The sequence below is a fragment of the Notolabrus celidotus genome, chromosome 6 (genome assembly GCF_009762535.1).
Source record: "Notolabrus celidotus isolate fNotCel1 chromosome 6, fNotCel1.pri, whole genome shotgun sequence".
NCBI classification, from domain to species: Eukaryota; Metazoa; Chordata; class Actinopteri; order Labriformes; family Labridae; genus Notolabrus; species Notolabrus celidotus.
In genome coordinates, this window is record NC_048277.1 from 23949528 (window position 1) to 23973651 (window position 24124).

General features: G+C 39.0%; 2 protein-coding genes across 5 annotated transcripts; both read left to right on the forward strand.

Moving 5' to 3' along the window:
* Window positions 1-2008: 2008 nt before the first annotated feature.
* On the forward strand, window positions 2009-9368 carry pgghg (protein-glucosylgalactosylhydroxylysine glucosidase). Of its 4 annotated transcripts, none has more exons than XM_034686633.1 (15): window positions 2009-2162; window positions 2320-2390; window positions 2778-3096; window positions 3190-3400; window positions 3479-3914; window positions 3988-4107; window positions 5912-6043; window positions 6120-6231; window positions 6644-6716; window positions 6796-6932; window positions 7026-7159; window positions 7783-7878; window positions 7973-8070; window positions 8162-8382; window positions 8812-9368. In XM_034686633.1, the coding sequence occupies exons 3-15, from the start codon at window positions 2853-2855 to the stop codon at window positions 8886-8888; spliced, it is 2091 nt and encodes a 696-aa protein (XP_034542524.1). In that variant the 5' UTR covers window positions 2009-2162; window positions 2320-2390; window positions 2778-2852; the 3' UTR covers window positions 8889-9368. The 4 variants fall into 4 exon arrangements, with proteins under 4 accessions (XP_034542524.1, XP_034542525.1, XP_034542522.1 ...); XM_034686634.1 differs by having other exon boundaries at window positions 2822-3096; XM_034686631.1 differs by lacking the exon at window positions 2320-2390 and having other exon boundaries at window positions 2009-2252.
* A 3570-nt stretch (window positions 9369-12938) lies between these two features.
* incenp (inner centromere protein) lies at window positions 12939-23809 on the forward strand. The gene is given in 22 exon segments (XM_034685364.1): window positions 12939-13087; window positions 13201-13311; window positions 13413-14035; window positions 14147-14186; window positions 14285-14345; window positions 14445-14597; window positions 14847-14935; window positions 15030-15091; window positions 15094-15170; window positions 16331-16348; window positions 17737-17846; window positions 17928-18047; window positions 18149-18212; window positions 18215-18256; window positions 20103-20258; window positions 20391-20510; window positions 20751-20787; window positions 20790-20842; window positions 22105-22203; window positions 22314-22464; window positions 23363-23449; window positions 23452-23809. Coding segments are annotated over 22 exon segments (2499 nt in total). The 5' UTR covers window positions 12939-12947; the 3' UTR covers window positions 23538-23809.
* The last annotated feature ends 315 nt before the right edge of the window (window positions 23810-24124 follow it).

Consider the following 24124-nt stretch of genomic DNA (forward strand, 5'->3'; position numbering starts at 1 on the left):
AACCTATTCTTTGAACAATAAAAGTATGATCACAAATCACAGAGGCCCTCAGACACCAAGAGGGCTCCAGGCTGTATGTCACTTTAAATGTTTTGCGGTATCTTTTGGGGTATTTTCATCATCACTAACATCCATATATATATATATACATATACAGCTTCATGAACAATATCATCCCTAACTAAATATAATACTACAGCTGTGGGTGTTTCAAACAAAGAAAAGGCTAGATTAAAACAAAATGAAAATTCAAATGAAGTGAAGTTTGACCCAAAATATCCATTGGGTTATGAGTGAAGTAACAGTAAAAAGGCCAAAGGCAGTTAATAAATGGCTAAGCAGATTTTAGGTGACGTGATTCAGTGCCAGTACAGAGACAGTGACACAATCTCCTAGGAGACATGAGGATGAAAATGTAAACACTTTCACAGTGACTTTAAGAGTATTTTAAAGTCTCAGTCAAACAGTCCTGGTGTTTTAAACCTAAACATGTTCTTATATGATAGCAGCTAGTGTGATTAAGAGTCAAACACAGTGTAGCTAGTGCCCTTAAATTTGATTAGCACACACATTCATTATGGTGGTGCTGTTTGTCATTTACACTTGATCTGGTGTAAATTACAAAGGCTGCAGTCAAATGCTCAAAAATGTTATTCCTTTGTATTCTTCATCCTTTTCTTGATCTGATTGGAACATTTATGATGTGATACAAAGGAGGGAGATCTCTGGTACTAAATTCAACTCAAAGTACACTCAGTACTTGAAGCACTATGGGCTGGCTTTAGTATTAAGGGAAGGTAGTTATCCACAATGAAACTTCAATGTCCTACAAATTAACTCACCAAAGTGTATCTTATGCTGCAAACATCCTAACTGGGGTAACTTATCCCTGATGTCATGCTCAAGGTTGGAAGCTCCAATGTTGTTGTGACATTGTACTGCTGGTCCAGATTTACTGAGTGTATTCATGGAGAATATCCAACAGATCTACCATTTTACTGATTTAAAATGTCAGACTTAATAGACAGTGAATGTATTCACTGTCAACTTTCTTTTTAGTCAGCTAATGATAACAAATGATAGCTAATTTATTTAAAATGTTGTGCTTTAAATTCAAATTTGGCCAATGTCCCTCTATCATTTCACAATGATAAGGTGCATTTCAACCAAGAGTTCTGGGTTTTTTTAGCCCCCAGAACTACTTTCCCCGGAACTAAAAGGTTCCTGCGGGCTGAAGTCCCGGGTAGATTGTGCAAATCAGGCCAGTGACGTATGGAGAAAAAAACAGTATTAAATAATATTTTGAAATCTTGATAAAAAACGAAACTAGTTTGCATTCCCAGGAACTCCCTCTGTGTTTCAACAACTGTGTAAACTCCACAAAGACCGTTACGTTCAACCGAAAGTCCCAGGGCCTTTGAAAAGTACTACCCCACAAGCAGGGGCTTTTCAGGGGGGAGATTAACTACCCCTGAACTAGATTTAGACCCTGGTTCCTCCGTTTGAAACGCCCGTAGTTCCGGGGTAAAGTTCCTGCGGTCGAAAAAACGCCTATAGAGGGGCCTAGCATTAAACCAACCTCAAGTTAACATTAGCTCCGTTAGAAAGTTGGACCTTTCTGACTGTATCATGTGTCAAATAATGGTTTAAACTAGAAAGAGGCTGGATGCTATTGCTGTCTTAGCTTAGTTTTACTGGTTTTCAAACATGCTGTTAGAAGTTACAATATAAACAATGCCCCTTTCAAATGTTTTCTATTGTCTTTTCAGCTGTTCATCCTCCAGTTTCTGTGAATATTAATGGTCCAGTGTACCCTATGATATATGAGATTAGGAAGGAATCTTTATAGAACCTTCCCCTTGTATTTTAAGAATTTGACCAGCTCTTGTCAAGCCAGATGTCTGGATACTTCTGTCATTTTCAGTTAGGAACTCTATTTTCACGTGAGATCCATGTCATGTTTTGCAGCTGTCCTGGGTCAGATCATGTCCAGGTTTTCTGTGCAGCACACTGATCTGCATGGCCTCCTCCTCCTGCTAGTAAAGCGGGACACAACCACACGACTAACTTGGATCCACTTTGTCAACAACTTCAGAGTCATTTGCTTTCCATAGATAGAAACTGTTCAAAGAATTTTTGCATGTGAACTGCTTTTTGTAAAGGTTAGACGCTCTGGAACCTTTACTTTCACATTGTGTTTTTCTCCTGGATTCCTCTTTGTTGCTGCAGAACAGATGCTTCTTCCTGCTCAAGTGAGAGTGAATCACTGTTCCCACTGTAATGATGTGTGTAAAGGGATTATGTTGGATATTTCTGCAGGCTATCGACTGCACCAACTCCTGCTGACGCTCAGGAGCACTTGATCACTAACTTTGTAGACTTTCTTTAAGGTAGTAATCATTTAATCTAAAACTTGCTTTAATAATACATAAAAAATATATTTCATTTTTATTTGCATTTACTAGTGTGTTCAGTTAGTCTCTCATGTTTTAGATTCATGCTGTCCTAGAATTACATTTAGACATGTCTTGTGACACAAAAGTGTCAAAGTCCACAATCTAGAAATAGCCTTTACTGTCAGGGTAGTGTGAGAACTGTGTTTATTCCACTGTATAAAATTTTGCAGAAATCACATGATGTCTTTAACACATGCATGGAGACAAAATATATGACTGTAATAATCAAATTTAGGAAGTTTAAGAACATAATAACAGAACTAAATCAAAAGGATGTTTTAAACCAATGCCAGATTGTTGTAAGTGATTTTTTTCTTCAAGAGCTTGGACCCTCTCAACAAACCCTGACTGCGTTTTGGATACAGGACTTGTTGATTGAATTGAAGCTTCTTCGCCATGTCCGGTGAATCAGACCCTTACATCTTCTCTACCGACACCTTACCCGGCGACCTCCGCTTCCTCCCCCCTCTGGCCAATGGGCTGCTGGGTTGGAGGGTGTACAACAACATCATGCACATGGGTGGTGTGTATAACGGAGAGGGTGGGCGCTGTCATCGCGCAGATGTCCCCTGTCCTCTAGCTGTGAAGGTTGAGATGGTGGAACCTGCCCAGCACACCTACAGCCTGGACACCCACACAGGTGATCTCTACCGTGTTTGATGGTCCAGTTGTCAGAACTTGTTTTGGCGCTGATCCTGTTTCATGCTGCTAATTTCTTCATCTTCTCATTCAGGTGTTTTTACCCACACATTGAGCTCAGCAAGTGTGACCGTCTCACAGTCTTTGTATTCACACCGATACTACCCCAACCTGATGGTGATGGAGGTTCTGTTGGTGCGTCAAGTGACATCAGAGGAGCCAATCACTATTCAGCTGACAAGCTCATTCACACCTCAGAGCAAAGACATTGTCTTCGAAACTGGACCTGATTACAAAGGCGGAAGGTAAGATCTGCAAAAATAAGTGAGATGCACCCTTTTTTTTTTTACACTAATGACGGTCTTCATGCCTCTCACCCTCAGCCACATCCAAGGAAAGACATCCAGCGCTGAATTCCCGGGAGGTTCCTGTCCTGAGGTGCACCTGATCTGGACACCGATACCTTCCTCTCTGACACTTCTTCCAGAGCAGAGCCAGGCTCGCTGGGGCTTCATTCTGATCGTGGCCAACAGTTTAGACACCGCTGAGGACAATTTTGATGAAGGCCTAAATCTGATGGCATCTGGTAACCTGCGTCCATCTCACGAAAAGGCCTGGAAGGAGCTGTGGCTGCAGAGCCAGATGGAGGTGGTGGGGTCAGAGAGCCTTTGCAAAGCTCTAATTGGCTGCTTGTTCTACCTCCTCAGTGCTTTCCCTTCCATACATGACACCTCAGGGTCTTTCGGTGGGGTCAGTCCAGGCGGGCTGTCTAATGGAGGGGATGGTCAGGACTACTGGGGTCATGTGTTCTGGGACCAGGTAAGGCTAGCTGCAGCTGATACTAGCTTGGTCGTATGATGTATCACACAACGTCTCTACTCTCTTGTTGCAGGACATTTGGATGTATCCTGGCATTGCCCTTTTCTATCCAAAGCTAGCCAGATCTGTGCTGGAGTACAGGGTGGGGACTGTGGATGGTGCTAAAGACAACGCCCAAAAGCAGGGCTACAAGGTATGATTATCAGAAGAAAACCCAGGTGTCACTATCTTAGCTCATCAATTAAGTATGTGCAGACCTGTGCAGTGAGCCAAATACATTCCAATGACGGCTCAAGAGATGGTCTTCATATTGTTACTGCAACAGTTTTGGAATTGTGAGTGAAAAAACATTAATAAATCAATGATAGGGGTGACAAAAATATGTGATACTAGAGGTCAAAGTTAGAACAAAAGGATTGTAACAGTTAATTTTTTAACAAAACTGTAACATGAGAAAATTGATATCACTCATGTCTCTGTATGAACTATGTAGCAAGAGAAAAGAGGAAGTTTGAGAGTAGTGCTTGGAGTGAAGACTTGAAGCATTGGAAAACAGGCAGCTAAGCTCCTCTAAGCTAAAAGAATAAGCCTCCATACAACTTGCACACAATCAGAATGGTTCCAGGTTTTAATTTAGCATAAACAAGCTGAGACTTGTAGAGCTATTTATTTTTGTTTTGAGATGAAACACCTTGATACAACATGCAAAGAGGAGCAAACACAGAGCAAATTTCACTCAGATCAGGCAGTTCCTTTAGAGGTGATGTCTATAATGATGTCTATAATTCTCCACCTGAGCACTCATGGCAATATCTTCAGCCCGTGTTAGAGGTTTTTGAAGTGAAGAATGATACATATCGTTTGAAATGTTCTCCCTGTTTCCCACTCTGCCCAAACACTCAAACATTCACAGTCCAACCTGAGAAAGTGTGTTGAGCTACTTAACATTTCTTTCATTCCAGATGAACATTTCAAACTAAGTTGTCAGTGCTTGGAGTAACTTAGTTTGTGTTTTTATTCCATGGTATAGTTTTTAGAGATTTCAAGTCATGTTTTCTAGATAAACATGATGTAACTGAATGTACTCCTATGTATTCTTGACTGCACTCATGTTTTGTGAAAATACAACGTTTTGTGATTTTTTAAGAAGTACTTTGAATACTTAAGTATTTTTAAAATCAAGTACCTCAGTACTCTAACTCAAGTAATAATTTGACAGAGCAACTTTCACTTGTATTGGAGTAATATTTGACCTGGAGTATCTATACTTAGACTTAAGTAATGAAACTGTGTACTTTGTCCACCACTGGCTTTAAATTTTTAATGCTAAACTATTGACTTCTTCCCTAATCTCTATTTTTTTGTGCACTGACACGAGAGATGTGTTGTTCTTGATTTAAATCCTTTCAATAAAGCAAAAATCTGTTATTTGACATCACAGTTATGCTTGCAAACCCAATCAGAGTGTCTTGTAAAAGTCAAGTTCATGTCTTCTAAAGTTAGCCCCACTGTTTTTGTCTGAGACAGAGCAATTATTATAAAAGCTATCTTGGTTAGCACTGACCTGATCTAAAAAAGACTACTTTAAAACCTAAATTACTCACAAAAAAATTAAAACTTTCATATGTAAATAGTTATATATCTGATGGTTTGTGTAATGGATGTATGCAGGAAAATGAGTGTTGATTACTGACTGAAGAGGTGAGGATTAATGTATGTGTTTAAATGTCATGAGTATAAATGGATGCATTCACCTGGAAAGATGGAGGACAGAAACATTTCAGGACTGAGTGGCTATGTGGACACTTTAGGACTGTTGTAGCTTGCTACAAGAACCACAAAGTTAAACCAAGACCTGCAGCTGGTTGCAGATAATGGTAGTGTTGTCTGTTTTTCAGCGGATGCTGTTTGTTTTTTGAACAATTCCTATTTTTATATTCAACAATAACAATAAAACTGTTTTTGAGTCTTCTGATGAAAAGATTTGATCTTTACAGGGACTAAAGTTTCCATGGGAGAGTGCTGTGTCGGGGAGGGAGGTGTGTCCAGAGGACATCTACGGACAACAAGAGATTCACATAAATGGAGACGTCACCCTCGCCTTCCAACACTATCTCTACCTCACTGAGGTACACTGTTTTACCCATGCTCACCTTGAAATTGTTTCATTCTTGGTGATGATATTGACTGCACTCTTTGTTGCAGGATCTGTCCATGTTCGCAGAGGGCAGGGGCAGTGAGGTGATATATGGTGTGGCTGATTACTGGGTATCTAGAGTGACATTGAACCCTGAGGACCAGAAATACCACCTATTAGGTAAAAAATGTTTTAAAAATGTAATCAAACAACTTTTTATTGTTATTAAAATGTACATGATTATCAGGATACATGTTTATTCAATAGAAAATATGACTTGTTTACCACTGAAAAAACTCAAATAACAGCCTTGAAGAAGGTGAGACTTTGCTCTTAATGTTATGAAAGGTTCTTATTGCAATGAGCTTTTCTTTTTAAACATTTCTATTGTACTGTTATTTATAGCTCTAGCTTATTAATAAACGTACAATGAAATTTTTCTATAATTTAACATTTTAGAATCCTTAACTGATTATAGGAATAATAATTGCACCAACCTGGGAAGCACATCTGATATGCAAGTAATAGATAATACAGTATACAGTATTTTTTTTTATTGAATAATAATAAACCTCCCTGTTGTTCCGTATAGGTGTCATGCCACCTGATGAGTACTATTACAATGTCAACAACTCAGTGTACACAAACACAGTGGCAAAATTCAGGTACAAGTCACTTAATATTTCCTCATACTGCATATTAAATTATGAATACTAAAACTAAAAAGAGTTTCTGATGTGTCAGTTTGCAGTTTGCTGTAGAGCTGGCTGCCCTCCTCCAACAACCAGCACCAAAGGAGTGGCATGAAGTGGCAGAAAACCTGATAATACCTTTCGACCAAGCAAACCAGTACCACCCCGAGTATGATGGCTACACAAAAGGTTCATTGTTATGTCCTCCTGAAAACAGACCTACATAAGAGGAAGTCTGGTGCTGATAGCAGGGTATCAAAATGTATTTTGGAAATCTTTCAGGTCATCCAGTGAAGCAGGCAGACGCAGTGATGTTGGGCTATCCTCTGGGATTGCCAATGACCCCAGAGGTCAGAAAAAATGACCTGGAAGTTTATGAGCCAGTAACAGATCCAGATGGTCCAGCCATGACGTGGGTATGTTGTCAAGTGAATTTGAGATTAATGTCTGGAGTGGGTTTGGGCCAAAAATGGGGGCAAAAGAGGGAAAATAGTGAAACAAAACTTTTAAGCATGAATAATAATGTTGTGCTCTCATTCCAATGATATGTAATAAATCACTGTTTATTAACAGGGCCACATCTTCAAACGTTGAGTGTTACACTTGAAAATACTAGTAGATAATGATGTATTTCAAGCGTGTTGCACTGCCCCCTGTGGCACAGAATCTGTAAATGTAACTTTGAGGGCTGTCCAGCTTTATAGGGGAAGATTTCATTACAACACCCTCTTAAGTAAAAGAGCAAAGAGGCACTTAAAGTTAAGTTTAATGTACCTAAAGTAAATGTGTTAATTGTTTAGTATATTTGATTGATAATATAGTATTTGATTGTTGTTACTGAATTTAGATTAATGTCTCCTTTTGAAGCCTGAGCTCAGTTTATCTCTAGTTTTAGGTGTAATTCTAACATTAGAATAACTTATTCATCTCATATTCATCAATTCAAAAACATTTTTTTTGCAGTATTTCAGTGTACTTAGAAATCCTGTTGTTTGTGTCCTTCTTTGTTTGCACCAATATGTTAACTTTTCTTTCCAAGGGTATGTTTGCTATTGGTTGGCTGGAGCTGGGGGAGGCAGAGAAAGCTCGTGTTTTACTCGACAAGTGCTTCAGCAACATTCAGGCTCCATTCCAGGTATCCTTCTGACTCACACACACATGCACACACACCATAATTGTTTAGGCATTTCAGTATCCATTGAGTATGTTATTAAACATTTCTTTTGCAGGTGTGGAGTGAATCATCAGATGGGTCTGGTGCTGTCAATTTTCTCACGGGTATGGGAGGATTCCTGCAAGCTGTGCTGTTCGGCTTCACCGGCTTCAGGTTAGATGACAGGGCAAACACCTTGAAATGAACACAGAACCTTCTCAGTGATATAAAGATTGATTTGGAAACTGTGTTTTTGTTTTTATAGAGTTCAGAAGGAATTCCTGGCCTTTTCCCCGCTTCTCCCTAAGGACATTTCTGAGCTGTGTGTCCGCGGTGTGAACTACCTGGGCAGCCAGATGGACTGGCTGCTGAGGAAAGATGAAATTTGCATCATACTGAGGGCACAGGAGGGCAGTCCCAACCCTAAGCCCTGGGATCTACAGGTTGTCCTGAAGGCATCAGGAACAAAAATCCCACTCAGCCCAGGTACCACACAATCTGAGACAGCTAAAGCAGCACATGTCTGTTTTTATTAAAGAAGGTTCATTTATCTAATGAAATACAAATGTGTGCATTTATAACAAAAACGACTTTCTTTAATGTTTACAGAGGAAAGACAAGAAAACAGTTCATGCAAATCACTGCTTCAGATTTATCTCAGGAGGAAAATTATTAAAAAGACATATAGTAGCTTCGGGGATGTCTTTGAGAGTAAAATAGAATTTTCCAGAATAAGAACATTTAATTTTATTCAGTTTTCATTTGGAGGAGATACTGAAAAATAGTATCTGGGCATCTGTTTAAATCAAGCATTTTCTGTCTCATTTTTTCCAACTTTGATTTCATTAAGTAGTCACTAGTGGTGATCTCATATGTCATTTGTTTTATTCATTGTCGAATTTCGTTGTTCTTCAGGTCAGCCGGTCACTTTTCCTCGAGGGCCTGGATACATCTGTAAAACAACTTTGACATTTCCCTGTTGGCCTTTCTGAAACCTCCTCTGTGAGCCTCCCAGTCATCTCATAAACCAAGAATGAAAGATGTAAGCGAGCTATTTTATACTACAGTTTCTGTCGAGGTTTTTTTTTGTATTTATCATGGACCACAAAGAAATAATAACACTAACATTTTTTAATATGAGACGACTGTTGATTTGATTAAATGAGATTTGCTTGAAGATTGGTTGTATATGCTCTCTCCTTACTTACTTCATAACTCAACAGACTCGCCTCTAGCTCAGCTGGATGTTCTATAACGACCATATGATGTATTACAAAGATAGTATGTAAAGCCTGTTCCTGTCTTCATGATGCATGTCTTAAGTCTTCTTTTTAAAATATTGTGTTGCAACAAAAAGGACAAGGTATTCAATTTAATCTCCTCCTATTCTGTACAAAAGCTAATTTCCCCCCTGTTTCCATCTTTTGTGAATTTGCTCTTGTTTGTAAACACAGTAAAAAATGTTCCCTGTACTTTTTGTCAACACATATATCTTCTCTCACATAACACTAAAAGTCCATTCCCCTCAGTTGGATGATTTTTGCGTATTTGTGGCGACAGGTCAGCTATCCAAACGGGCAGATCTGGAAGGTGGCAGAGCTGCCAACACTCCCCATTTGGGAAGGAGTCTCCCTTATTTAACCCACTCCCACTCTATTCTCCCAACTTAATTTTTTTAGTGCGTTATTTTTATGATTTGAAATGTATTCGTTTTTACGTACAACATACAAGTATAGACACAAATAAGAACAATACAAAAAAGTGATATATCTAATGATAGATTATTTACAGCAAAAACAAAACAAACTGTGAACTTAGCAGCTAGTGTAATGAGAAAAAAGATCTAATAACATTTTAAATCAAAAACAGATGTACACATATGCATATGTGCATATGATTCCCATATACACATATTGATAATTGATGAATAAAGTAAGAGAAAAGAAAAAAGGGGTGAGACTGTTGTTTTTAATACTGACAGGAGAGAGAGAGAGAGAGAGAGAGAGAGAGAGAGAGAGATAATATCTTGTTGTTCATGCCAATAAAGCAAATTTGAAATTTGAGAGAGAGAGAGAGAGAGAGAGAGAATGAGAATGTAGAAAAAGGGCTATTATGTCCTAAGGTTTGTCCTTAATAAGGGCTGTTAATACAAAGAAGTAGTATTGACCTGTCTAACAATGAAATGCTGCCAGGTTATAGGTTATACCAATCAGTGACAGATACTGTGTGAGTTGACTTCCATAATTATGAATTAAACAAGTAGTAAACAACAAATAGTTTACATGAAAACAGTCTGGAGCCAGTCTATATAAGTCAATGAAACTGTGTCTTTCAAAGGGGATGTTATAAATTATACACAGGAATTTAATATATTCTGGATACTTCAAAGTTGACAGTCAAAGTATGATTAGTAGAGATAGAGTCAGCATATGATATTCATTTGTGTGTCACCCTTGAAAACGTCTAAACCAGGGGTGTCAAACTCTTTCAAGTTCAGGGGCCACATACAGCCCAAGTTGATCTGAAGTGGGCCTGACCAGTAAAACCATAATATAATAACCTGTAAATAACAACAACTCCAAATGTTTCCCTTTGTTTTAGTGCAAAAAAGTGGTGCAAAAATAGTACAATCTGAAAATGTTCACATTTAATGAACTATATTTCTACATAAACAGCTGTTGTATTTTTCACTGTGATGAGTCTCATAGTGGGGCCGAAGATTTTACTCTTGAAGCACTGAAACCTGCTGCGAACACACCAAACACACAGGTTACCAATTCACTTGACAGAACAGAGTGTAATGTTTACTGCAAAAGAACATAGAGATTATAATAATGAAGAAGGTAAAGTTGACTATTCTGGACCCCTCAGCTCCAGCATGGACGGTTTGCTTGCTGGACAGTGTTGTATGCAGGGATTATAGTGCTAGTGTTAGTAGTTAGTGGATCATCTTATAGTGCTCTAAAGTCTTTATGAATCTCAACCAGGTTAAGCAGCAAGTAATCTATTTTCTCACATTGAGAAAAAAGTCCCTATTGAAAAATTGCAGTTATTGTCTTCTCTGTAATGTTTTCACTTTGCATTTTTGACACCCCTTTTTGGTCACCCCAGTCAAAAATAATCCTGGGTCCGCTTCTGTGTCGGTGTGCCTACAGAAATATGAAATAAAGGACAGATGTGCCTGAAGGGGATGCACGAGTGCAGTGGGCGGAGAGCCACGCGCCAATTGGATGATTTAAAACTGAGCAGCACTGTAACTCCGCCACCTAACTTCCGTTGGGTTTGCTCCATTTCTTCTAAGATGCTGCGTGCCAGATTTCCTCGTCATCGTCCTTGAATGGGACCCGCCCCTGTGAACACTGACTTTGCAACAAATCGAACAACTCTTCCTATACGTCACGGAATGAAGCGCTGTGATTGGCCGTTGAGGTATTGAAATCCCTAACGGTTCCAGCGGGGAGGTTTGCAGTAACCGTCCGGGAAATTCAAATCCTGAAGAGGATCCGTGAGCTTCGTGGAGAGTCGGATAAACCTGAGCTCAGCACGGTGGATTGGACGCCATTATGCGTTTAATTTAATCTTTAATACAAGCAGAGAAACGAGCATCAAATTTCCATTGTAGAAACTTGAACATCAAAGGTAATGGTTTTGTTGTTTTAGACATCTGTTAGCATTAGCTTGGTCAAACAGCTAGCTAGCTAACAATCTAACGTTAGCGTTAAAGTGTAAACACGTCGCAGGACTGAAGCATTTCATACTAATATGATGTAGGAATAAGGAGTAATGTTATTCTTAATATTATCAAATCACTCTGGTCGTGTGTTGTTAGACGTGTTGTTGTTGTATCACATACATGCAATACTTTGATTTCCGGTGCAATACCTCATAATATCCATGTGCAATATTGTAATTTATCCCATAACATATTTTATTATCATATTAATTTACCACATGTCCACTCTTAGGCTAAGTTAACTTATTTCATGTCTTTAAAGGTACTTCTATACCTTTCTTTGTACAGATAGTTATTTTTTTTTAGAATTTTTAAGGTTAGTTTTTAGGTTTCTATATGTATTGTCCTTACTGTCTTGTTGTGTCCTTACTGTCTTGTTGTGTCCTTACTGTCGTCGTTGTAGTTAAGTACCAGTCTTCCATTCACCACGTCAAATTCGTTGTGTGTGCGAGCTCACTTGGCAATAAAGCTTTCTTGAATCTTGTATGCTCCTCGGTCACAATACAACAGTCAATGTTTGCTCTGCAACATACACTGAGAACGTTAGCTGACTGCTCACATCAGGTTGTCAGCCACACTATTCGACTATTTAGTCAGTCCCATACAGCCCATATTAATATGTCTGTGATTATTTACATTTTGGTGATGATAAAACTCTGCAAGTTTGTGTGAAATAGATCTGCTCACACAGGAAGTAACAATAGAAACAAAGAAACAGCAGTTCTCTCGTGGACAGTAACAACTGATTGGCAAAAATGGCTTTCTCAAATGTGCAGAACAAAAACAGCATGTTCAAAGTAAAATTACTATTTTTTTTAAAATAGAGAAACTTACTCTACTTTTACTCGCCTATGAGTCGACATTTCATTGTATTTAGGGTGTCTGTTTTTCTGAATAATGTACATAGTTAGTCATACAACACTATCTTAAAAGAGGCTATACTAGGTTGTATTTTATTTTGGATTATTTACCTTTAGGTCTCTGACTGTAATGTTAGAATCCAAAACAAAGAAGCTCCATCCAGACTTCTCATTCACTGCAACATTTTCTGAACTACTTCCTTCATTGTTAAGGGTTCTTCATGAGGAATGCGGTGACTGGTCTCGACATGTTATAAATCAATGCAATGTAATGAAAAGGGCTGCTGGCTGAAATACGCTTTATACAAGTGGATTCATGTGTGCTGTAAGAAAATCCAGACCATACACTGCATCATTAATAACCAGTCTGGCCTCTACAGTCATGTCTCTACTTGCCACCTGAAGTCAATTTGAGCCTATCCTTATGTATTTTGTGATCTTTCCCTCAGGCCGTCAATATGAACTCCGTGTGGACCTCCATACGATCCCTCATGCAAATGTTCGATGGCAAAACAAAGGACTTCATCAAGGACATTGAGAGTGTTGACATGGTTTGGCTTGAAGAGATCCAACAAGAAGCCAACCGAATGTTCTCGAGGTAAGCTAAAAGTACACACACAAAGTGTTGTTGCCATAATAAGTACGTTGTTGTTCTTCTTCTTTTGAATTGTAAATATGGTTGTGCTGATGATGATCCTTTTCATATTTCAGAGATTTCAATGCAGAACCAGAATTAATGCCAAAAACACCATCACAGAAGAAGAATAGTAGAAGGAAGCGTGTGTCTTTGGGGCGCCAGGAGGAAAATCAAACTGGGCGAAGGTTTGTCGCTGTAATTAGTGTTTCCACATTGCGCCCAAAATCCAAAGCAGTTTACACATGTATCCTTTGAAACACTAAATAGATGTTTCCTTTGGTTCTAGGTTCTCCAAGGGAAAGCGCAGTAACCTTCGTCGCTCATCTGTAAAATCACTGGACTTCATTTCTGAAGAGCAGGTCATCCCGCAAGCTTCCACATCTGATATCAGCACCACCACTCCGCCTAAACGCGCCACCCGCAAAAACAAAAAAACAAAGTCTGAGGTGGTAGAGGATGTGTGTCAGTTACCTACTGTCAGCCGTAAAACTGAGGTGGTAGAGAACGAGAAGCCTGAGGTTGTAGAGGTTGAAGAGATGGACCACAATAACCTGTCAGACGGCCCAGAAGAAAAATCAAACGACGAATGTTGTGCTGCTCCATCTCCCCCTGAGATACCCTCACCGGACGTTGTCGTCAGCATCTCCTCTGCTGATCGTCTGTCTGCTGAGCTTGCTGTACAGCCAGACCCGTCTCCTGGCCGAACAGCTGCTAAGATCCCAATAGCTGGCCCGGCTCAGAGCTCACGCCGCAGCTCCGTGCGCTGCTCCCTAAAGGTCCGGCACTCTCTGGCGGGTCTGCGACACAGCATGACCCAGGAGTCTGTTCGCCGCGCCTCACGCCGCTCCATGCTTAAGAAGAAGGCGGCTCGCATGGGGAACTCCACATGCAGCAGCAGCAACCTGGATGGTCAGAAATTAGACGTTTTTGGCTTACATAAAGTGAACAGAGAAATTAGTGATTTCTGCCACACTCATTGTGCTGTCTTCTTATTACACTTGTGTCTTTTTCTGTTTGTAGATGACTCTTTAATGGAGGAGGAGGTGGAAGCAGAAGAGGTGTAAGTAAAGCCTACACATCAAGGAATACTCAGATGTCCTAACGGTAAAGATGTCTAAGAGCTGTTTCTTACTTAAATACGATTATTCTCTACTCTAGGGTGTTAGACGCTGCACCTGGAGACACCGTGGACAATGCAACACCTGAGAAATCTCCAGAGGTAAAAATGAATTTCCATCCATCAAAGTGTTCAACTAGAAATGCAATTTTTGTTACTGATAAGCTGATGCCTTTGTTTTGCATCATGTGTATCAAACAGATCCAGGAGAAACGTGTCCAGCCGTCCCTTGCACGCGTAACTCGATCAGTGGCTGCAAACTCTCCCAAACTGGCTCCTCCATCATTGTATACCTCTGAGCTAACTGTGAGCACTCCCAACAGGAAGCCAGGTGAGGAAACTTCCCACTAATCAGTTATTCTTTGAGTTTGTTGTCGACCGGTTGAATCTGTTTTCTACCAAAATGCATCATGGATCTTCGTTGCTGATTATATTTGTATGTGTGTTTGTGCTTTAGTTGTAACTGAGAAGCTACAGCTGTCCAAGTCAGGTCGTAGGTGAGTGCTTTTTATGTGATGATTCCTGATTTAAAGACATTCGAAGTAAATTAATGTTCAAAATGTATGTGTTGCAGTGGTTAAATACATGTTTCTGTGTCTGCAGGTCACGCCCAGAGCACCAAACGCACAAGCACCAGATACTGTAGAGGAAAGTCCCACAAAGAGGGTTCTCTCCTCCAAAAAGAGGTCAAAGTGTAAGATGCCCAAAAATCTTGAGTGTTAATGTTCAAAATAAAATAAAGGATCATCAGGAAACATAATGAACTTCTTTTTCATCACTCCACAGGCAGTCAGAACCCAACATGAGATCTTTCCTCCACCCTGTACAAAAGAACCAGATGTTGATGATGCACCAAGCTCCCTCGGCAGGGCCGGTGCCATCAAGTCCTTCATCAAACACACCACACCCCTAAAGACTGACTTTAAGGTATGTTTGGACCCATACCCATGAATAACAACAACATCATGCAGCAAGACTTCTTTAAGGAGAGCCCCAAAAAAAGAACAGAACCAATATAAACAACAAACAAATATCAGATTTTGATTGGCACTGTTTTGGCACAGTCCATATTTGGGATGTGTTTACATCAGTATTGATGGCTGTGACGCGATCACTCAGATTACATGTGGACACCAGATGTAAACAGTGATGGTTTGAAACCGGAAGGATGGGGTTCCTATTTTTACTGGATTATTATTACCTCTGTAAACCTTTTCTTCTGACGAGTTTATGGCCCTCATAGTTATTTACAAGTCTTCTTTTATACAGCATGAATTTATTTTAGAGTATAATAAAATAAAAAAATGCTTTGGACTTTAGAATATGATCACTTTAAACCATAGACTGTATAAATATGAACGTAGTATCCGTGTCGTCACGGAAGCTCTTTTTTTGAGGCCAATAGTCGGCGGGAGCCATATAGCTGCTGTCAAGTAATTGTGACGTAAAGAGGCGGAGTTTGAGCCTCCTAGCCAACAGCTACAGTGTTCCAGCCTGTCAATCAAGTCAGCTGTGCCTCTCATTGGAAGACTTGTAATCTCAATATCTTCGAAATTGCCACGTTAGAAAAAAAATCGCCCCCCTCACAGTGTGTGCTTATCGAGGAATGAGCTATCCAGACTACACTCGTCTTTTGTACCAGGCTGTAAACATGTTTATTTCTGCTGTAAAGACCGTTTTTTTTTTAATTGGTGTGTATGTGGTTTCTGGTACTTCTGGAGCCAGCCTCAAGCGGATCCTCGATGAACTGCAGTTTTTAGCACTTCCGCATTGGACTCATTTTTAGACCCGAGGTTGCCGCTTGCTTAAACATAATATGGCATTGAACAAAATGACCAACCGGTGGCTTCCAAAGGGGTTTCACAATCCTATAGATGACCTCACGGTGACCTCCTCTTCCTCCTTCGTACGGTCTATGCATAAATACAAAACTCCCAAAACCGAACAACTATTCAGAAATAAAAAAACACAAACCCATTTTTTATTTTCCTATATAATTGTTCATTAAGATTGAGTGTTTTTAAATCTAAAAAGTATTGTGGCTGTAACATGCAGTCCTGTCATTTGGATCTTATTTGTCTCCCCAGTTGAGCTGTGGTACAGTGGTAAGTGGAATGTTGGAGCACCCTGTTTTGTCTGTGGGTGTTTGGTGGCTGCTAACATCCCACTGTGCAACTTGATCAATGTCTCCTCATTACTACATTCCTAAAATGAGCCCCTTTCATATTTCCACATTTTGATGTAGATGTTCAGGTATTTATTGACATCAGAATCACATGACAGCATCCGGTGTAGAAAATATTTGGTCTCACTTAGTCTCATAAGAGAATCTGAGCTGCAACCCCTCAGTTATAAGCCACTATAAAAGAACTAAATGAACCCTGACTTGATGCTGCAAATTGTATTAAGTAGAAGTGGACAGCTTCAATCAGTCACATTGATAGAGGCCTACAGTGTTGCATGCTCCATTGGTGAAAGGGTGTCCTGTAAGTCAGCTACACCCCTGACTGCACTTGCTGATGATGGCATCTCTAATCCAACGGGTCACTTATTCTCATGCTTTGCAGTCTTCTAATCTAATAATCCTCACCATAGCTTTGATAACCTCACTGTTGTTAAGTTTGTGACATAACTCAATCAGAGGTACAAGGTGAAGTGAAAATCCCTCTGAACCGGACACCAGGTCAATTTTTAGGTTGTTCGTTAACCACTTTGTCGTAAAGATTGGATGGCATGTTTCCACCTTCTCCCTCTATACAAAAGTGGTGCCAGAATATCTCCACTCTCTTTGCACATGTGGTGCCTGGGTCTGCCGGTAGGGATCAGCTCTCTGACCCACAGTTTTGATGTCCTGCCCCTTTCGCAGACCAAAACTCACATTTAACTATCCATAAATCAGCAAAAGATCCCTTAGGTTAGCACAGTGATAGCCATGGTCCTGTCTAGGTCTGAAAGGTACACAAGAATCCCAGTTGAGTATCTATTACCAAGTCATGGTTCCATTTTTTTTTTTTTTTTTGCTACAGTAACGGTAACAAATGCATACATTGAATTTGTTGCCCTCAACTGGACAGGAAAGAACTTCCCCTTTTCTTGTCCATATTAGTATTTCACTGTCAAACTGAAGTGTTTCCAATAAGTTTGTTTGAAGAGAACCATGGTCTGTCTTCTCAAATTAAAATTCTCAACTTAAGCCACTGCTTGATGGCAATAAGTTCAAATGACATGACGAGTAGTTTATACAGTGGTTTTGAGACCAGAAACATTCATGGTTCAGAACATCAAAAGCAACATTAAGTTGACGGGAGATCGGTCAGGTGGGATTTTTGCTTCATCTGTCCTCCAACGACATGGTGATCTGTCTCCACATGATGCACTCCTCCTCCTACATGGACTTCTTGTCACATCTGCTACCTATTGCAATGTATAACAGTGAGCTTATTTCTTTCAACGTTAGTGACTTCAATAATTAATTCACTCTGTTTTTCCTCAGACAAAAGAGCGCCACAAGCTGGAGGCACTTAAAAAGAAGCAGGAGCAAGAAGAGGAAAGAATGAAAAAAATGGAGGAGGAGAAGAAAAGAAAACATGACGAGCTTAAAAGGTTAACACTCAACCTCTTTTATCACTCTGACTGGATCATTTCAGGTATCTCTGATTTTAAATCAATAAAATGGTCTTGTAGGAAGAGGGATGAGAGGCTAAGAAGAGTGTTTGAGGCTAAAGTAAAAGAGGACCAGAGGGAGGAAGAGAAAAAAAAGAAGATTGCACAAAAAATGGCCCAGATCGACGAGAAAATGACAAGGTATGCCACAAAGTCAGTGACTCTTGATCTCTACATTCATCAATTTATCCAAGCCTTTTAACTCACCTCTGATATTCTTGTGCTTTTCTTTTTTCACGAAGCGTGTGGCGGAGGAGGAAAGCCAAAAAGAAGGTGGCCCTTAAACGACAGGAGGGAGCTAGAGCTGAAGAAAAAGTTTGGAAGAGGAGGCTAGAAAGAAGAAGCTTCAGGTGGATATTCTCTAGTGTTATTTGTATTTTCATTAATGTAGCCCTGTTTTACACCAGAGCTAATGTGCATCCTGATTAAACAGATCACAGGTCCATGGTATTGAGTGCGAGTAAATGCAGGGTTCCTACACGTCCTGGAAACGGTTTGACTAGTTTTCCAGTACTGGAAAACACCGGGGAAAATGGGGAGAAAGGTTCAACTGTCCTGGAAAATTATTCCAACATGGCTGCGTGCGATCTGACAAGGTTTAAAAAAACAAAAAACACATCCCCATTCAACATTTGTGGCCATTTTTGTCATTCAGTTCTATTTAGGTCAATTTAAGCACTGATCCTCTTATTATTTATTTATTTATTTATTATTTTTAATTAATTAATTTCAGTAAGACAGCCTCCAGATTCATTTTCTGGCTCTTTGTTTTTTTTACTTGGCTAATTTTATCTTTTGAGAAAGGGAAAGCTGAGATGAGAGTTGGACATATTATTACTTGGTTGCACTAATAAAGTGCTGTACATCTGCAGTGCATTATTCTATAATCAATTTGCCATACTTTTTAAGCATGTGAGAGATGGTTTCATGGATAGCCATAGTGCTGCACGTCTTTCAGTGTAGACTTTCACTGAGAGGAACAATTAGACTATTTAGTAACTAAATTAGGAACTAAATTTAGACTGTCATACCAGCTTGATCATCACGGAAAATGATCTCTGGAAAAGAGTGGGAACCCTGAGATGGTATCATACTATGAATTAAAAGAGTGATACTTTTAGATGCAATATTTTTAAATTATACAATCTTCATTTTACACTCATAGTATAGAGGAGAAAAAGTGTACCAAAGCTTTAAAATAAAACAAATTCACAGTAATTTTTCAACCCAAAGCTGCTGAGAGTGGCAGTGGTGGAGAAACATGCTGTTTTCACCCATGCGTTTAAGATAAGATACTCTTTTATGAAACATGCCTTTAACTCCCAAAGGTTAACAACGTGTGTGAACGGGCACATTTAACAAGACTAATTTATTCTTACCCCCTTATTAAGTTTCTACAAGACAAAATCAGGAAAACTCACCATGAGCCAGTAAGCGGGGCAATGACGTTTACATTGCAAACATTGGTGTGGTCTTCAGCACATAGTGAAGCTGCCATCATACTCTTCAACTCAGTGTTTGGTTGATGCTGTGAATATGTTGCATTATATTTGCATTGATTCTAAAGGCAAAAAATCTCATCAGAGGTCAACTTTGCGTCATGTAAAACAGGGGTTCCAAACTTTTCAGCCCGCGACCCCCAAAATATAGGTGCCAAAGACTCGTGACCCCCACTGTCCCTCCAAAAGTGATTTAATGTGGCTTCATTTAGCTGGTCTGCAGAAAATGACCCTACCTATATGAGCATGTAGCTGTGTTTCCTGTGCCGTTATGATTTTAACTTACTGCTACTGATGCTTTTGATAATTAACTGTTCACTAACCCTAACTTAGGAGTCATCCAACAAAAGAAAGGCAGAAAACTCATTACATTTTCTATTTTCAAGGTTTTATTTCAAGTTTAGCTAATATTTTTTTCAATATTCTTTACTATAATGGATCAAATTTACTATTTTTAGATAACTTAAAAAACACACATTGTGGAAGACGTCTCACGAACCCCCATTTGTGTCTTGGGACCCACGCTTTTGGAACCCCTGATCTAAAATATGTTGTAAGCATTACACAGTAACTGCTGCCTTTTTATATTTGTTCCTCAGCTCCTCTATGATTATCGTTTTCAATCGTTGTCAACAAAGTACTGTAATGTCTCTAAAAATCAGGCTCTTATCTGCTGTGTGTTCTTTAAAATCTTTAGGAGGAAGAGAAGGAGTTACTCGCCAAGAAGAAAGCAGAGGAGGAACAGCAAGCTCGTAAGCTAGCCGAAGCTCGCAGAGCGCTGGAGCTGAAGAGAGAGCAGGAGCGGGAGAGAGAACGGCAAGCTGCTGTTGAAAGGTTAGTCATAATTAACTTTGCAATCATTAGAATTTATTTCCAGAACATATTCAAAAGATCACTACTAATGTTTTAAACTTGGTGGAGATGATAAAAAAGATTATGGATTTCCCCGGAGCCCGTTTTACTGACTTTGGTATCTGTTCTTCAGAGAGCGAGTGGAAAAAGAAAAGCTCTTGCTCTGCACCGGGAACTGGAGAGAGCAGCAAGAGAGAAAGAGAGGAGAGACCTGGAGGAGAAGAGAAAGGCGCTGGAGGAGAAAAGAAAACTGGTAAGAAATCTGGATTCAAAATATCTTAAACATACAGTACGTCTGTATTAAACAACATTGATTACTCAGAAACAAACACACAGCCCCACTTTGAATCACCATGTTAAACTTCACAACACAACTCTGAATAAGTAGTCCACCCATAGTTTAATGCTTATGTTTTTAAGACCTTTTGCACTTCAGGGTTTGTTGCTTTGGTTGCTCAGCTGTCTGAGTGTTCATGAGTGTTTGTTCCATTAGGAGGAGCAGCAGAGACAAGCAGCACAAGAGAAGGCTGCTAGGAGAGAGAAGTTGCTCGGCTGAGAGAAGCTGCTGCAAAACAGGCTGTTGAGGCAAAGGGTAAACCAGCAGGGGGGAATAAACACACACATGCATGGTTGCACATAAGCAATGGTTGACTCCAAGGTTAAAAATCCATGACATAACTGTATCAAGCAATTCAATAGATAAACAGTTTGTTCACTTAGCTGTATTGCTTAGGTGTAAAACTCAGTATTCAACACCATCAGATATAACATCTTCAAACAATTGTCAAGTCAGCAGTCTCACTCGTAGTTGTAGAACTAGATTACCAAATACATGGTTTTTATACTGTCTGAATAGTGATGAAATCTATTTCAGGATAAAATATTCAAAAAAAAAAAAAAAAAAAAAAATATATATATATATATAATATATATATATATATATATATATATATATTATATATATATATATATATATATATATAAATAAATGGGTTTTATTTAAAAACATTTTTTGAGCTGTAGGCCACATTTTTTTGTTTGCATAGAATTTCACTCACTTTAACAAAATGAACTTTTTAACAAATGAAGAGTTCATTTGCAAAAACAGATAACTCGCTTTTTTTTTTAATTTAAAAAATATTCAAAAAACATGTTTTTTTTATTACTAGCTTTAGGTATTATCAATCAATTGCACTTTGGTTGCTTTGACTAATCAAAATGACATTACTAATTAGAGGCATCTTAAAAATGTAACTTTATTAAACATCTATATTAAAAAGACATTTTGTTTACTGAAAATGTATAAAAACGGAGAAGTCTGCTTTTGCAAATGAACTCTTCTAATACTTTCTTATCCCGGGAAAGGAAATTTTGTTATTATAGAGCTCTTAAAAAGAATATGCAAGAAAGTCAAAATATTAATTGAAGAAGGAATAAAATAAGATGGAATAATAATAATAATAATAATAATAATAATAATAATAATAATAAGAATCCATACTATTTCCCTCTTCTCTCTCCTCTCTGTTATGAAGACTGCCCTGAATGTCACTGTGATATTGAGGTAAGAAACAAATATAGACACTCCAAGAAATTAGTTTTTACTTTTTTTATTTCTTAGATGGATAACTGTAGTCATGTCAGAATAAACAAATTTAATTTGTGTTCCTGACCTCTGCCCTCAGGCAGACTAAGTATAGAAGTAAATTGACAATAAGGTCTTTCTTTTTTTTAATTCAGTGGCTATTTCATTTTAAAGGTCTTATACTCCTGAATCTTGTTTGTAGTAGAGGCCATGTGTAGCTTACATCCTTACATTCTCTGATCCTCACTTAACCTTACTACAGTGTTTAAATATACATGTACCTCTTTTCTTCTTGCAGCGCTCTGTAATGACCACGCCTGTAGGAAAAGGCGGTGGCCTTAACGTGACCGTAGATATTGAGGTAAACTTTTATGACACAATTTTGAAAAATGTTTAGAATGAGCTGCAATCTTGTAATATGTTGTGGTGGGGAAAAAGCCCAATTACCATGTGTTTTATCCTCTTTTGCAGCAATCACCACAGTCCTATGCCATCACTCCAAAGGGAGGCAACAAACCTCTGATGTCCAAAAGTACAGAAGATTACGGAATGGACCAAAACAGTGATGACTCGACTGATGACGAATCTGCCCCAAGGAAACCTATTCCATCCTGGGCAGAAGGTAGACAAACATTTACTGCACAATAATTTAATGTAATGAAATTCAGCCTTATCAGTGTGCTTAAAACAATGAATTATTATTTTATCTCGTTTTGTCATGCTGAAGAATAATCTATACCTCCTGAATCTTGTTCAGTTGTAGCTTAGCAAATAAACTAGGGACAGCAATGTGTTCAACTCATAGACTGTATAAAATATGGACGTAGTATCCGTGACGTCGCCCATCTGATTCTGAACGCTGTTTGAAGCCAATCGGCAGCAGCAGCCATATTGCTTGTCGAGCCAGTGTGACGTAAAGAGGTGGAGTTTGAGCCTCCTAGCCAACAGCTGCAGCGTTCCCACAGTCAGCTGTGCCTCTCATTGGAAGACTAGTAATCTCAATATCTTTGAAATTGCCGCGTTAGAAAAAAATTCACCCCCCCTCACAGTGAGAGGACATCGAGAAATTAGCTATTCAGACTACACTCGTCTTTTGTACCAGGCTGTAAACATGTTTATTTCTGTTGTAAAGTTTTGCAAAGCTGGGACTACATTTTTTTTGTCCAAACGTTATTTTAAGAATCTTGTTCATCTAGCAGTGTAAGCTGCCTGTTACATTTTCGTGCCAACATGTTGGTCTTCATTCTGAAACTATTTACATTTTACATTATCTGAGTTTATGAAAAGATCTCAAGCAACATGAAAATAAGTAGTATTTAAATTAAACATGGCATCATTAGTGACATTGAAATCCATGCAGGGATTAATGTTGTGTGAAATAGAAACATTTAAAGACTAGTGGCTCCTGCAAACAACATACAATTATCAGACTTATCTACTTCCAGCGTCTTTTAGTATATCAGTCTCATTTTCTGAAGTCTTGAATGGAAACTTAATATTTGTATAATTCCCTCTTCCAGGTCAAAACCTGCAGCAGATCATTATGGAGCAGTACTTCAATCCTCCTGATCTGGACTCTTTCTTCGGGGTCATTGAACCACCAAAACTGGAAATATCTTTTACAAGAGCAAGCCACGCTACTTCAAACGCACCAGCTCTGCTGTGTGGCACTCGCCTCCGAATGCAACCAAATAATGTCTGTACATTGAAAGCGATTTCGTTGCTGTATAAATTTTAATGTTTAGTTTTCTGTCTGTTTTGAATAAAGGTTTTATGTGATACACAAGTGAAGAAATCAATGCTTCATTGTTGTACTTGAAAATTGGGAGGTTACCCAGTGGGATGTGAAGTCTATGCTGTATGATAAGTTAAAACTTGAATCTGTATCATGTATATTCTGCCTGTTTATGCTAGAGTTCTTAAGTTGGGGATGTATTCAAGTTCATTAAAAGGTTGGATCCACCAAAGATTGTGAGTTTTTAATTGAGTTTTGTCTGATTACACCTCTGCTCAAGCTCAATGTTGGTGGAGCTGTGATAGAATAGAATGTACAGGTGTCTGGCAGCTCATCTCCCATTGGCTATAGAGTTATGAAGCCTAATGGCTGCAGGGATGAATGATTTTCTGTATCTCTCAGTCCTGCAGCACAGAGAGATGAGCTGTCCACTGCTGCTGTTTCTCTGGTCCACAAAGAAGTTGTGAAGTGGATGATCTGTGTAATTTAGAATGACCTCTAGCTTCTTCTGTGTGCATCTCTCCACCACAGCCCCCAGTGAGTCCAA

Excerpts from the sequence above, each read along its gene's own strand:
- pgghg (XM_034686631.1), top strand. The coding sequence starts at position 2,853 with ATGTCCGGTGAATCAGACCCTTACATCTTCTCTACCGACACCTTACCC. Across the intron at positions 3,097-3,189 it reads CAGCCTGGACACCCACACAG|GTGTTTTTACCCACACATTG; the intron begins GTGATCTCTACC and ends CTTCTCATTCAG. Across the intron at positions 6,933-7,025 it reads GTATGATGGCTACACAAAAG|GTCATCCAGTGAAGCAGGCA; the intron begins GTTCATTGTTAT and ends GAAATCTTTCAG.